The 16,538-nt window shown below is 32.5% G+C and overlaps 1 protein-coding gene across 1 annotated transcript; it reads right to left on the bottom strand.

Annotated features, from left to right (window-relative positions):
- Window positions 1-10,781: 10,781 nt before the first annotated feature.
- LOC145032359 (uncharacterized) lies at window positions 10,782-12,659 on the bottom strand. The gene is made up of 4 exons (XM_078981140.1): window positions 12,466-12,659; window positions 11,721-11,854; window positions 11,455-11,573; window positions 10,782-11,014 (listed from the first exon to the last, which is right to left on the bottom strand). Exons 2-4 carry the CDS (start codon window positions 11,806-11,808, stop codon window positions 10,901-10,903), a joined length of 321 nt encoding a protein of 106 aa, XP_078837266.1. The 5' UTR covers window positions 11,809-11,854; window positions 12,466-12,659; the 3' UTR covers window positions 10,782-10,900.
- Window positions 12,660-16,538: the final 3,879 nt, after the last annotated feature.

The following is a 16,538-nucleotide window of genomic DNA, read 5'->3' as shown; positions in this document are numbered from 1 at the left end:
AATTCTTTTTTTAAATATTATTTTTGGAACTTGAACTAACTAAAAAAAATTTAAAAAAATAAAAAAAATAAAAAAATGCATCTCACGGTGTTACAAAATTAGGCCGTCTCACATGAACCTAACTATATATATATATATATATATATATATATATATATATATATATATATATATATATATATATATATATATATATATATATATATATATATATATATTGGAAGTGTGAATGATATTTAAAATACCGTTCTTCATTATAGATTATCCATTAAGAAAGTACGAACAATGTCTTTACTTTGGAAATTAAAACAATAATCCCCCAACACGCAAAAGCTTAAAAATTCCATTTGACAATAATTATAATTTACTTTAAAATAATCTAAAATCAGGTGTTTAAATCCTATCTTTTGATTATACATAATAAAGTATCAATAAAAGATGAAAAATATTACTTTCTTATATGTGATCCTTTAATAAAATATAAAGAGCTTTTTATTAATTAAAAGGGTTTAGATTCCGTGGTTCGTTGACAATCATTACTATTTGTTTTATCAAAAGAAGCATTGTTTTTGTTAGGTGTTAAGAAAAACACTTTCTTGCATTATATATAAATAAATGAAAATAGTTATATATATATATATATATATATATATATATATATATATATATATATATATATATATATGTTTATATATATATATATATATATATATATATATATATATATATATATATATATATCATATCATACATACTTATAAAGCTAGCACTTTTTATTTGAATTTTATACATTTCAAACCCCTATAAAAATTTGCAAACACTTCATGCATTTGAAACCTTCTATTTTAATGAATATCATTCAAAAGTCTCTTAATAATGATTAACAATTCAAAGTTTTTATAACTTATAAAATATATTTAATAAACAATTAATGGATACTCTACTATAAAAAGATCAATAATTTTTAATAGACACACAAATAAAATCATATACAAAATTTACAAAGAAAACAAGTTTAAAGTTTTTTGTGTTGGTTTAAGGGCTTTGAACAATTTTTCAAACCATGTTATTATGTTGAAGTTTTTTATTTGTAAGTTTGTTATATATTAATTCTTTTTTGTATTTTCTTGATTTAAGTATCATTTTAAGAATATAATTGTATGTTATGGTTGAAATTTTAATATAAATTAAATTAGATTCATGTTATCGTTCATATGTTATGGAAGGTGATATATATACTTATAAAGCTAACATTTTTTCCTTGAACGTCATGCATTTGAAACTCCCATAAAAATTTGCAAACACCTCATGCATTTGAAACCTTCTATTTTAATGAATTCCACTCAAAAGTCTCTTAATAATGATTAACAATTCAAAGGTTTTATAACTTATACAATATATTTAATAAACAATCAATGGATACTCTACTATAAAAATGTCAATCTTTTTGAATAGACACACAAATAAAAATTACATACAAAATTCACAAAGAAAACTAGTTTAAAGTTTTTTTGTGTTAGTTTGAGGGCTTTGAACAATTTTGCGAGCCATGTTATTATGTTGAAGTTTTTAATTTGTAAGTTTGTTATATACTAATGTTTTTTGTATTTTCTTGATTTAAGTATCCTTTTAAGAATATCATTGTGTGTTGTGGTTGAAATTTTAATGTAAATTAGATTAGATTCATGTTATCAATCATATGTTATGGAATGTGATATATAATATTTAATTAACTATTGTATACATTTTTGTATGTTAATGTTGCTTCAAAATAATAATTAATTAAAAATCATGGATATGTCATATTATCCATGTAAGCCTTTTTTAAAATGCAAATTGTCTAACTTATCACTTTATATTTCATATCTTCATACATCATACATCATACATACTTATAAAGCTAGTATTTTTCCTTGAACCTCATGTATGTGAACATCATACATCATGCATCATCTCGTGGGCTTCAAAACTTCAAGATCACTTCGGTCTTCAAATCCGCGTAATATGAAAAAATAAAGTTCGAATTTTCATATAAAACTTCTCCCCCTTTTTATAATCGAAATTTGATTATAAAACTCCAAGGAAAAAGAACATGCTCTATTCGAAAATTTTCATGTCAAAACTCCCCCTTAACATGTGGCATAAACTTTGAGCTTCAATCCGGAAAATCCAAAAAATAATCGATTTTTATCTTCGTTCACGGATTGCCTTTGACAAAATTTCTCAAAAATGGGTAGAAATTGTCAATTTCTAAATTCTGCAGTGACCCGTTGCGCCTAAAATAGCAAAATATGCAAAACTCTCCCATTTTTTCAAATCTGGGTAGAAAGCGTCAATTTGCACAAACTGCAAGGGCCTGAAATGCACAATCTTTAGTTTCCAGAAAAAATTAGTCCTATTTCGAATTTGGGTGCAAATTGCCAAAAATTCGAAGTTTCAGCGACCATTTTCAAAAATTCAGCTCTTTGTGCCTAATTTATACGAAGCATCCCCCAAAATATACCAAGCTTCAAAAAAAATTCGAATTTGGGTGAAAAGTGACAAACATCCGAAACTTGAGTTAATTTTCGAAGTGTCAAAAATTCGAAGGTTTAGGGGCCAGATTCGAAACTTTTCCATTTCCTTTCAATTCATACGAAATGTTAATGATTCGAAGCATACGAAGACTCATTAATGATTCGAAGCATACGAAGACTCATCAATGAAGAGTAACTGTCTTCTTATGAATTTTCAATATACCCCCTTCGAATCTAAAACACCCGAAATTTTCAACCCTTCGTATAAATCATAAACTCTTATCGTATAATTCCATTTTTCTAGATCGTTGAGCACACTGGAAACCTTCGTACATCATCCCATTTCGTTTCCTTGTAATTAAAGTTAGTCAGTGCCAACAAACATACGAAAATCGACCTTCATTCATTATCGATCGAAATCATCTTTATACCCTTCAATTCAATAACCCAAATTCTTTTCATATGTTCGTCTGCTCAAGGCTTCCATCGATTCTTCCAAATCACGACTAACTATTTCCGTTCAAACAATTGATCACATAATCAGTCCAAACCTTACATTCGAAATCAATAGTCAACTCCAATATTAATAATAAAAATCGAAATCAGCTTTTCATTCAAGAAGCCAAAGCCAAAACTGATCTGTTCGTCCATTACTTCAATCGATATCAAATTAATAGCACAAATCAAGCTTGCGAACTTACAAAATGAACCGAATCAACAAACCAAAAGTGAATCAATAACCAATCATCATTCGATCTTTGATATATCGATTCCAAACACAAAAATCGATTAAATCGATGCTCCAAAACTTTCGATTCCAGTTCTTCATTAGTAAAGATCAATAAAAACAACTTAGACCCCATGGACATCAAATTGTTGAATTCCAGTATATCATTCTTCGGTTTCATTCACCGACTCATACAAAATCAACATTAGACCCTTCCAAATCTAAAATCGATTCCCATTAAAATACTCGATTATGAATCACGGTTTGACTTTTTAAAGTCAACGAACCATAAACATGAAATCGATGATTCTTTCACCAAATTCCTTATCAAAACTTGTTCAAAGACCTGTTCTAAACATGTTCTTCTCAACAATTTCAAACTTATTGATCGATTTCATCAAACTCAAAAAATGGATCGACAATTACTTGATCATTATCGACTTTTGAGATTGAAGACATCAAATAAAATCGATTCACAAGTTTAACAACACTAATCAGTAATTGAGTCGCAAGAACTGATTCGCAAGAACAACGAGAAGAAATTGATAATATGAATAGAATACGATAATATCAATTGACGCTGTGAACGATGGAGTAAACAAGTGTTGATTTGGGCTTTCAACTCATATCAAATGAACCCTAACAAGATAATATCAATCGAAAGTTTTGGGCTCAATCTTTTAATATATCGGATCCAAACAAGATGTTGGGCTCAAAACATGATAGATGAACAGTAGATTTCGAAAATGGATCACAAAATAATTTTTGGGCTAAATCAAGAAAATGATTGAATCACAATGAATTTTGGCTTGATAAAATAATAATAATTGGATCAAACAAAGAAATTTGAAACAAATTAGATCCAATGAATCAAAACGATCAAAAATAAAAAAACGTAACGCACGAATCATTGAGATTAAGAGAGATCATAGAGAGAGACTCACCAAAATTGTTCAAATTGCGACAAAATTTGTCAAACCGAGAATCGTTCTTCAAATATCACCTTGATCTTGAAGATCCGCTCTGATACCAACTGTAGAGGATTTGATTAAGATGAGATGTGTGAAATAAGAACGATCTAGTGAATCAACATGTAAAATCAAGAACACAAAAAGTAAATAATTCTTTTAAGCTCTCACCCGGAAGTTTCAGAAAGTGACAATTTCTACCCGGATTTTGGAAAATCTTGCAACTTTCACCCGAAAAATCAAAAAATTTCACAAATTGGAAATTTTTTGTGGTTTTTTCGTGATTGTTTTTCCGTGTAAGATTTTTGGTGATTCATTTTTGGTACACATTAAGGGGGAGTTTTGTATTGTTCATTCCTCGAGCGCTTCTCATCCTTAATGGGTTTTATTATCATTTTTTTTATTATAAAAAGGGGGAGAATGATGGGTATTCGAAGCTTCACGGGTTTGTCGAATGTTCATTTGCGGATTTGAATGTTAGGGTGCAAAGTCATGCTTAGTTGTGGAGTCTTGGGCTAACCCACTTGTATGTGTAATGGGTTGCTTTTCCTTTATAAGGAAGTGAGTGACACTTATTTTATGTAAGGAACACTTATGAGAGCATTAGTTTAGAGAGAGAAAAATTGCAAGACCCATTTGTACTCTTTCTATGAAACTAATGAGAGCTTAAAAGAATTATTTACTTATTGTGTTCTTGATTTTACATGTTGATTCACTAGATCGTTCTTATTCCGCACATGCCATCTTAATCAAATCCTCTTCAAAGTGATTAACTTAACACCATCCCATAAATACTCTCAGGTCAATTATGGTCAAAGTCAAGGTCAGCAGTCCATGTTGACTTTGACTCGTCGAGTATAACGGGCCACTCGTCGAGTTCCTTGCATAACTCGTCAACTCGCCGAGTCACTTGGGTGACTCGTCGAGTTCCTTAATGTTCACGTCTTGAAACTCTCAACCGCAAACCCTTGGCTGTAAACTCCTTGGCCGCAAACTCATTGGCCGACTCGTCGAGTCGATTGAAGGACCCGGCGAGTTCCTTTATACCTTCCCGTTTTCGGTCTTTTCCAATGGGATCTAGAGTCCCAAACTTCAGATCTAGCCTTCCCTAGTGAAGATGTCACGTAAAGTTGCAAACTTTACATGCATGCAAGGCCTCACATGGCCATAATACCAAAACTAGCCTTCATACAAGGTTTTAATGCATGGAAAGTGGTTAAGCTACATAAAAGAAGCAACTTTATGACATTGGGGACCTAAGGAGGTCCAGATCTGGAACCATATCCTTGTGATACGTCCAGATCTCAATTTGGACTCCATTAGCCCCAAAATGGTCATGTACTTGAAAGATGAGAGATCTAAGAATCTATAGTTCAAGGTAACGACTTTTTACCTTAAATTGGTGACCATTACAGTAGACGTCGGATCCACTGCTTCCCTTCTTGTTCCTTCATCTAAATCCCTTCTTCAACACTCCAAGTTTGCTAAACCAAGCTCTTCCTCTCACTCAAGGGGGGTTTACAGCCGAAAATAGCTCTCTCTGGGATAATAAGGTGGTAGGTAGGCCACAAGGGCAGATTATGACCCTTATATATGCTATAATCCCCGGAATTAGGGTTTTTACTTTACAGCTCCAACTCGTCGAGTCAGGCCTTCCGACTCGCCGAGTTGGTCTCGATCCGTGTACAAGATTAAATGCCCCTACTCAACGAGTTGGACTCCTAACTCGTCGATTCCATGCACCAACCCCCCTCCCCGCGAAATTAACTAAATCAATTAATACCTGAAACAGGTGTTACAAATGAAGGTAATGTACTTATGCTAATCTGGTTGTTGGTTAAATATCATATTTCATCCCTGTGGTCAGTTGAATTTATAGATATGATCCAATTTTCTATTTTAAACATTCAAGTCAATTGATGAAACTTATTTGGTCCAAATGGAAGAAATAACATTTTACTTTTATTTCTAATGTAAACAAGGGCATGATACTTTCATTTCTAAGTTAAAAATAACATGTTACTTTCATTTGTTAGGCAAAAGTAACATTCTACTTTTATTTTTATAACCAAAAATAGCATGCTACTTTCATTGTGGGGCAAAAATAGCATGATAATCTCGTTTTTAAGCGAAAAGTAGCATAATGCTTTTTTAAAGAAAAGATAACATGTTATATTTATTTTTAAACCAACAGTAGTTGCTACTTTCATTTTTAAGCAATCAGTAACATGCTAGATGGATTATTATACCAAAATAACAAATAAGTTTTATGTGATGGCCTTTGTTGGTGGAACTTCAAATGAGTTTTTTTTTCTTTGGTGTTTATGATTTTTGACTTGATTGTAACTGACATATATAGAATTCTAATGTTACATGTTATAACTTCAAGTTCATAATATCAATGCACTTTCTAATATTTAGTATCTTACTTTTATTTTATCTTATTCCATGCAACATTGTATTCTAAAAAAATTATGGAATTATAGCAATTTCATGAACAATGACCTATAAAGAATAATGACTCTTGGTTATGCTTCAATGTTCTAAATTTTATTAACAATATTTTTTTTGTCTGTAATAATTATAAACATACTACCTGTGGTTTCTACGAGTTATAACCTAGTATATCTATACATACTAGCTGCTATTTGCGCAAAACGACAGGTGCAAATGTGTGTGTGTATATATATATATATATATATATATATATATATATATATATATATATATATATATATATATATATATATATATATATCAGAAATTAAAGTTTAGAGGCGATTAGTTTGTTTTAGGAAACATGTCATATAAAAAATAAGACACAATCTATTTTAAAGGACAATATATTAGGGTTTAGTGTGTTAGGGAAAGGTAGGTGATGCAATTTAAAATCTTTAAAGGACTTGGTATATTCTTTAGAACGTTCAAAATATTTTGTATTTTCATATGACATATATAATGCTCCTTTCAATTTGAAAATTTATATTAAATAAAAAAGTTAATTAAAGAAACAAATATAAACAATATTAATAGCTAACAACTAGCCAAAAGACTATAGATCAATCAGATAACAAATAGTGGTTTACATAAGTTTAGTATAACAAATGTTCATCAAATACCTTAAAATATATTTACAAGTCAAATATTAAAGTTGAAAATGTAATTTTGTAGCCGTTGATGTAATTGTTATAAATAGAAAGGGGTTGGTGCGTTTTGTGTCGGTCGTTATACTTTGGAGAAATCTTTTTTATGCCGTCAAATTTGTCGCTTGTGTTTTGTACTTAGTCTTGATTTGATGGCTTAACAAATTCCAGACACAAGCTAATAATGCCAATTCACCCCCTAGTGAATTTTGATTCCTCTGATTTCACCCTTCACTTTTGGGAAGTCTCGGTCTTTACTCCCCATGGAAACAATACAAAATCTATCATGTTATGCCCCTGTGGAATGACCAAAAGACCAACTCAGTCCTTCTGAACACGAGTGTGTTATCATAGACACATTTTACGAAAGGGTAAACGACTTGTACGAGTACTAAGGGGCTGTTTGTTTTTCTTGTGAAGAGTTGCGCAACCACTTTTGTCTGCGCCGCGCAGACAACGCGCAGACATATGCCCTCGCAGCGTGTTTGTTTTTTGGAAGTGCGCAGACCAAAAAACGTCTGCGCGAGGTCTTCCTGGCGCAGACATGAGCCACTGTCTTCAAAGGTCTTCAGACCTCATTTTAACAAAAAAAAAAAAAAAAACACCACCCGTTTTTTTTCTTTCTCTTTTTGCTGAAAATGCATTTTTAATCGTTATGACATGAAATAAGTTTGAAAATTTAATTTATTTTAATAGCTGCAGACGTTAAAAACAAACAGTCTTCTTATTGCAGACTGCAGACATTTTGGTTTCAAAAAAACAAACAGCACCTAAATGTTTTTTATCGCTCATAATTACTCACCTATTAATTATTATATTTTTTGTATATTGTTTCTAAAGTTATGAAATACGTTCAAAACTCAACAGTTTCATCGATAATAGCATTTTAAACCGATAACATCTGTAAATAAAAATAATGCCTATGTTGATATATATTACTTGGAAATAAGTTAGCAAAGTAAACAGATGAAAGTGTTATTCAACCATCGAACGTTTTAAAGGTGGTAAATTAGGATAGTAAACCATTACAAACAATTTAAGCTCCATTGATGAAGTTGAAGGAACGATTAAGCTCGAGTTCTGAATTATTGAAGCCAATGTCATCACTTTTATCTCCAGGTACTTTATTAACGGTTGACCTAAATCATTTAGGGGTTTCCCTTCCTAAACCTTTCATATACTACAATGGTGTGGTTGGATCAGTTGAATATGTGGATTTCTAATTGTATGCTGGCTTAATGAATTCATCATGCTTGTAGACAAGTTAACTAAATGATGTGTTCCTAACTAGTTATTGACAGATGGTTTGAAAGTACTGAAAACTAATCACTAATTTAGATTATAGACAAGTGTTGGATATTGGGTATTCTAATGGCACTAAAATATATATATATATATATATATATATATATATATATATATATATATATATATATATATATATATATATATATATATATGTATCGGATTGGTTTTGGTCAACAAAGTTAAAATCGGATCGAGTCCAAACTAGTTCCCAAGCAAAAGTATATAAACCTATAGAAACCAGTTAGGATTGCTTCGAAACCAGTTTAAAAAACCTATGTTTACTTTCGGTCTGAGAATTTAACAATATTTTGATTGTTAATCGGAAACGGACCAATAAGCAACACATTGCTTTTCCATGATGTAATGTTTTTTTTGAGCAATTTTCAACTTTTAATTTTTAGAACAGTGTATTTCATACATCCTGGATAGTACAAGTGTGAAAATCAGTCTTGAAAAACTTCTAAAACATTTGAAGAAATAATGAATGAAAACAAAATTTTTTACTATATGAAAATCAATTTTTATAGATTTGAAAGTCAGTTTCAATAGTAAAATCTTCAAACTGGTATAACCGTGAACTCGGCTTTAAACCGGACTAGTTCCTAAATCGGTTTGAATCTTTTCAAACCAATTTCACATCATAAATGATTGTTCATCACTACATGAAACATGTAGTGTTTTTTAAAAGTATTTGATAATTTCAATGGACAATGGTTAATAATGTAAAAAAAAAAGTTATATGAACATTATTTACCGTTACAATTCAATAACCATTTCCACATAATATCCACATAGACTCGGTGAAATTGGCCTTTAAGATGCTATTATCGATGAAACTAATGGCTTTTTGAACGGATTGTATAACTTTAACCGTAGTGATAAATGGTGTAAAAAGTATATACATAAAAACATTTTGTTACATTTACAAATTATTAACCATTACATAATAATTGCCTTCTTTTAGGTGACCCACTTTTTTGGTTTTTAGTTCCAAGATGAGTTTTCTAATCTATGATTTAAAAGAAAAAAAAAAAAAAAGGAAAAAGAGTAGAGGCATAATAATATACAAATATTCAACTAGTAGTAGGAGAGGCTTTAAATAGCTGCTGAAGAAAGCTTGATAAAGACCATTCAACGTACAAACAGTCGAAAGACGGAAAGGGTGCCACAACATGCAAATACTAATATACCAATTTACCATTCCTTTTAATGTAATTAGTAATTACTAATTATAAACAAACTCCATATCATATCTTCATCAAATAAAAATCAAAATCCTGATTTTATGGTTGAATGTTATTTTCTACATAATCAATCAATCAAATGGGTAAGCAAGTTCCACGAATTAAGCCACAATTATTAAGACCTAAATCCACGTTCAAAAATCAAAACCAATTTTCTTAATCTTGATCTTTAGCCACAATTATAAAAACCTAAATCCATGTTCAAAATTCAAAACAAAACTTCTTAATTTTGGTCTTTGACTTTGAGTCGTTAGAGTATTACTTTATTTGTCCATTTTAGCCCTACCAATTCTTACTAAATATAGCCACCACACCCCTTTCCATTGCTTTTGGTTTACCTAATACCTTACTTTTGCTTTATCATCTTTAATTTCTTATTTACTTACACGTCACAACTAACAATCCTTAAAAACATCAAGCAAAAATGACATTTTGTCTAAAGATCAATTTAGGATACTTGTCATATGATGATGTGATGATATTTGATAGAGATACTTGAAAATTGAAAGTTGATTCAACATACATCGTCGGTGGGAAAAAATCATAATTGATGATATACTCAAAACCAATGGCCAATGACACTTCAATGCTCTATTAACTCTACCCCCTCCCGTTGTCATTTGTCACCTTCAACCGACAAACAAATAAACAAAAAGAATCATAACGTTTAAATTTTTTGCCTTTGGATAATTAAACAATATTAATTTAAATCGAGTTCAACAAGAAATCCATTTAATGACTATTATCATTGTCCAATCATTTTCATCGCTTTGTACCCAAAGTCTAGAACACATAGGCCCACTTGAGTATAACGTTTCCCAAATTTACCACTTTTTGTGGGAATGGATCCCCGTAATTATTGTTCGAATTACCAATTAATTAACAAAACAAATCTCATAAATCAAACATCCGCTTTCATCATTAAAGTTTCTTCTTATCTATATTTTGTCATTTTTTGAGGAAAATTACTACAACACCCCTCTTAATAAACCTCTCATTCCGCATCATTTACATGTCCAAACAATTCATTCCAATGAGATGCCGCTTCTTCTGGCGTCCTAAAAGACCAAATGTGGGTCTTTTCTTTCTCACGGGTGTCAAGAATTTCCTGTATTCATTACTTGAATCTTGTTAGTTCTCTTAATTGAGTCTTCACTTTTTGTAAAGAACAAAAAGACTAAAGAGCTAGAAAGGCTCCTTGAAAAGCTCCTAAACAGGAATTCAAAAGATGGATATGATGATTTGTTGAAAAGTTGGTGTCCTCTTTCCTTTCCATATCAAAGACGCTTTAGCCAAAAGAAAAGCAAAACCACTTACGCAAGTGGAATATAATCTATAATTCTATATCTATGCTTTCTACCCATGACTCAAGAGATAGATAATAGCATGTATCATGTATGTTAAAATAATGTACAACATACATGATACGCCACTTTAATGTTACTTACATGAAAATGAAGAAAACAATCAAGATTTGATTATGTCAATATAACATAACATGAGATAATATGTAACAATACATTGTTTATAATAAGGAGATGGAAGTACCTGAACTTCATGAGACCTTTTTGTTTTCAGTTTTAAGCAATCAATCATAGCATTCCACTTCCCAGAACAATTATCAAGGGATCCAAGTCTATAATATTGTTGCAATTGATGTACTGGAGCTGCCATGATCATAAAAAGTTTCAGTTTGCATATTAAATGTTATATATATACTTTTTTTTTTCTAAATGAGAAACTTAGAATTCAATTAGAGGGTATCATAAATCTTGAATTCATGTGCATATAAGAAACTGAGAGCAAGGACTTACAATAGCAGAACCAGAGATTATCAAAGGAGGTAGTGCAGGATACTTTTGGTCTAGGTAAAACTACCACTTCTTCCTTCTCTATACTCATTCTTTTGTTATCTTAACCAAAGAAAAACAGCGCAAACCCAAGAAAACTACAAAAAAAAATGCATTACTTTAGAAAGATGGTCAAAACCCTAAAAATCTACAGCATAAATGTGTGATTACATTTACAGGGATCTAATTTTGATTACAATGTATTGATATGTACGAGATAGAAGGAAAATGTATATATGAGCAAAGCCCTAGAATGATCAGTCGCATTGTTACTTCAGTCACGCTAGTTGAGTTTTTGTCCCTAAAAGTCACAGTTAATCTAGCAATGTGTATTGGCAAACTGTACATATGATGATATGATGGTAGTGATGCCTGCTTAACGTCTATCTTGCATCTGTGCTAAATGAGCCCTTAATGAAAGCATGAACGAAAGAGCTCCTTGCTTCTCGAACCAACATAAATAAAAATTGGAAGCGAAACGCACTTAGGCAATTTAACAAACAGGTTATGGGCACCATTAATAACACAATAGTTCCTTCGCTTCTCCTTAAATAATGCATAAACTCCAAACAATCAAGTCAATTACTTGAAAAAAACACAAAAATAAACCAGAAACAGGAAGCCGGAGCGCGATATTTCCTAATAGGGTTCGTCACATTAGCAGCAAATCTCATCGATTACTAAGCGGAAAAAGGAATAAAGATCTTACCTTCTGAAAGCTAATTTTCAGCTTTTATCAACTAACAGCAATAGATCGGTGTTCGGACTGATCCCTCCTGTCTTCGACTCTTCGTCGTCGCCCAGCTTGACGGAGAAGAATTCTCTGAATTCGTAAAGACGTCAGTTTGGGAATTTGGGCATTGAAACAAACTATTTTGGGCTTTCGTATTAGGCTTTCTTCCTTGCTAGCCTTTACTTACCAAATGAAAATGGTCCGACTTTTTCGGCCTTTTATATTGTGGACAAAAGGCAACAAACAGTCAAACACGAACAAAAAAGTAAGCAACAATTTAATGAAGACATACAAATAAATTAAGGGGTGTTTGATAAACTTGAACTATTTGGTGTCGAATGATTATAGTTTTTTAATTGTTTGAAAACGAAGAGTTTTTTTAACCGTTCAAATGTTGTATCTTAGTCGCTTGCTTCATTTGATTAATGTTATGGGATTTAAGAATTTATTTGGGTGCTGTTATATGACAGAATAATCTATAAAAGATCAAGTTGTTTTAATAAAATTTAGTTTAAAAGGGAATATAGTTTATGAAAAAATACACACATGGGGAAAGGGTGAATATTCTTCTCATTAGTAATTCTACCAAATTGTTACAGATAGAGAGGCCCGAGAAGCTGGAATCAAGAAAGTATGGAATTATAACTAACGTTGTTCATATTTTTGTTTTGTTATAAATAGAGAGGCCCAAGAAGTTAGAATATACATATTGAAATAACACTTATTTTTAGCATGAGGGTGTATCAGGAAAATATGATGTACATGAAAAGTTGGACGAAAGTGTTTATTTCTTGGCCATTGGGTCAATAAGAATGCGATTTAGATGGTTGGTCTAGCTCGAGTAAGTTCATATTTTTGATTTAATGCATTTTGGTTGCATTTGTAGGAAACTAGACGAATAGTCGCTCGTTGCGCAACGTAAAATTATGTATTTAAAATTTTGACAAATAAATATTAAAATTAATATATGTTATTGATATTTATATCGTAACACCTTTCATATTTTACTATAATATTACATATTATTCAAAATACAACGTTTTCATTTTTCGATATATATTAATGTTGTTTTTTTTTTTTTTTGGGTTCTTTTCTATCAAAACCAAAACATCAAATAAATACTACGAAACTTATTTTTGTTTATCACCACACACATCTACTGCTCTGCTTCAATCCAAATGCACAAAGTGATATTTATATCCATTAATATCGACTAAGTAAATAATGTCATGTACTTATTATTTGTCAAATGCATATCTATGCATCATACTAATTTTCATATCACAACATCGGCAAACTAAAACCACATAGGCATAGTTAGGATACCAACATTTAATTTCTATTAGAGACTAATATAAACACACCCCTGTTGTAACATCCCAAGTTTTGTCATTTGTAGTCCCTTGGGATGGAAGGGTAAAGCCATGAAGAGCCTAAGGGCTAAATTGTAATTTTGGGACCAGGAGGAGTACGATGCGCGTACATAAGGGTACGTTTGAGGTACACTTGTGTACGTTGGGCGTACTCGTGACAGAAGGAAAACCTAATATCTCAGGTTAGGGGCTATATAAACATCCATATGACTCATTTTCTCTCCACCTTCTCAGCCTCCATCTTCCAGAAACGTCCCCAAACCCTAGTTCTTATGTGCGAGAGTGAGTTGGTGGGTATTTTGAGCTCTTGAAGGTGAAGCCATTGCAACAAATAGTTGAAGAAGTAGATTGGTTCGTAGATCTGAAGTTGTGTTGTGCCCTAGAACCTCCAAAATATAAAAAGCTTCAAACTTTATACTTGTAGGTCATAGATCTAGCCTTTCTAGCATTATGGAACCATTTCTTGTCCCAAAAACCCTAATATGGTGCATGATGCATTTTGGACGAGATAAGTTGTCCTTTTTGGACCGTAAAGAGGTCTTAAGTGATAAAAATGAGGTTCTAATGGCTTAAGATGTCCCATGCATGTAGTAGAAGGGTCTTAATGGATTAAGAGATTTCTGGACGTCCAAAGTGATAAAGTTTGAGACTTTATGAGTCCTAGGCACATTTGGTCACTGGATCTGGAGTTTGGGCTTAAGTGTTTAAGTTATTAAGCACTTATTAGGGTTTTGGTGAAACCATGTGTACGCCCATCGCAAGGTTTTGTACGCCCAATATACTAAGTCAATGACCCCGCTTTCTAGTCAATACGAGACCCGTGTACACCCCACGTAGCCTTGGGGTACGCCCAACATACACCTTCTATGGACTTTGGTGTTTTGGGTTTTGCATTTGGGCTACTTTTTGGGCTAGTAGGGTTTGCGCCTTGCTAGACTTTCTAAGTAGATAAGTTTTGGACCAGTTTTGGTGATAGTGGATCATAGGGTTAAGCCTAATAATGAAGTTAGGCCCAATTTAGTAAATTAGGCCAATAATGGACCTTCCATAAAGACTTTCAAGGTTATGGACTTGGAATTGGCCTTACCCTAATAAAAGAAAATAGGCATGATGGATTGAGTGGAACCTTAGCCAAGGTTGTTATGTTGTGTAATGACTCGGTATTTATCATGTGATAGTTCGGGATTTTCCAGTGAGATAGTGATTCGGGAGTTGATACTTCAGTTCAGGTCGGCATTGCGAGGTGAGTTATCCTCACTATATCAACAGGGTCTAAGGCACCAAGGCTGGCCCTTTCTCGGATTTTATACTGATATTTGTTTGATATGCTTATTGATCTATTAGATGGGCGTCCTGGTAATTAAGACAATATTATGTTTAGTGACCTGGTTTAGGTCGGTATCCTGGTATTTAGGATGATACTATATTAGCTACCGGTTAGGTCGGTATCCTCGTTAGGATGTTGTTATGCTATATGATCTGCTAGATCGGTTTGTTTGTTTATGGATTGTTATGTGATTATGTGTTATATGTGCACATGGTTGTTTGATTGGGGTTGGGTTAAGGCGTGTCTTGCTTTGTGCTGTAGGCCAACATACCCAGGGCGGACCGAATAGAATGTAGACCCTGAAGGGAACATAGTCAGGCCGAAGGCCCGACGAGCGGTCCGGATAGGCTGAAGGACCCGAGAGGGCGGTCCATACGTGTCGAGGCTTGGAGAGTGGGACAGATAGACTGAAGGCCCGACGTGGACGATCCACTCAGACTGTAGACTCAGAGAGTGGACCAGGAGGACTGAAGGCCTGGTGAGGGCGGACCAGTTACACTGTAGACTCGAGATGCATGGCTGTTCGGTTTGTTCATATGATATGATTATGATTGTATGACGTTGGTATTTTGGAGGAAACTCACTAAGCTTTGGGTTACAGTTGTTGATTTTGTTTAAGGTACTTCTGATGATCATGGGAAGACGAAAGCGTGACCGTACACTTCCTCGTATTTTGATTTGGATTTCTGGGATACTCTGATATAAACTATTTTGGAAACCTTTTTGTAAAAACTTTGAGTATTTAAAATGTTTTAAAAGCTTAAATTCGTCATAAATTTTATGGACGTTACAAGTTGGTATCAGAGCTTTGGTTTGGGTGAATTGGAGGAACACTCGTGTGAATTCAGTCTCAAATCAAGGAAAGGATTTTAAAATGATTTTTAATGGTTTTCAAAATAAGTAAAGGATGATGCAAGTGAACGATCAGTCGGAGCCAGTAAGTAGACCCCAAAATACCATACAGTTCTTTGATATTGTGATATGATATAACAACATGCTAGTACTAGGCTAGAGATCTTCAGGAATTTCATGATAGAATTTCCTGATTACATGATGTCTGCTAGCCTAGGATTTTCCTTATATGAGATTGACATCATTATTGTAGCTTATTGGTGTATGCATCACTGTTATACATAATTAAGATCTTATAGCCTGAGAATGTTTAATTTGGCCTTATGTTCTGTTCTTGTTTGATTGGGAGCTTATGGTAGGATTGGATATTCAAAAGTCTATGGGGTCCAACGTTATGTATGGGTAGCATACACTAATGCTGCAGGGTTGGAGGAAGTTTCGTAGACGGGTGGTTGTGTGAGACCGGTAAATCAGTTGTGAGACAGTCAGCCTTCCTC

This window comes from Lactuca saligna, chromosome 2, assembly GCF_052625555.1.
Source record: "Lactuca saligna cultivar CGN05327 chromosome 2, ASM5262555v1, whole genome shotgun sequence".
Classification (NCBI taxonomy): domain Eukaryota; kingdom Viridiplantae; phylum Streptophyta; class Magnoliopsida; order Asterales; family Asteraceae; genus Lactuca; species Lactuca saligna.
Note: the sequence above shows the minus strand (reverse complement) of the source record. Positions and strands in the feature narration are given on the sequence as shown.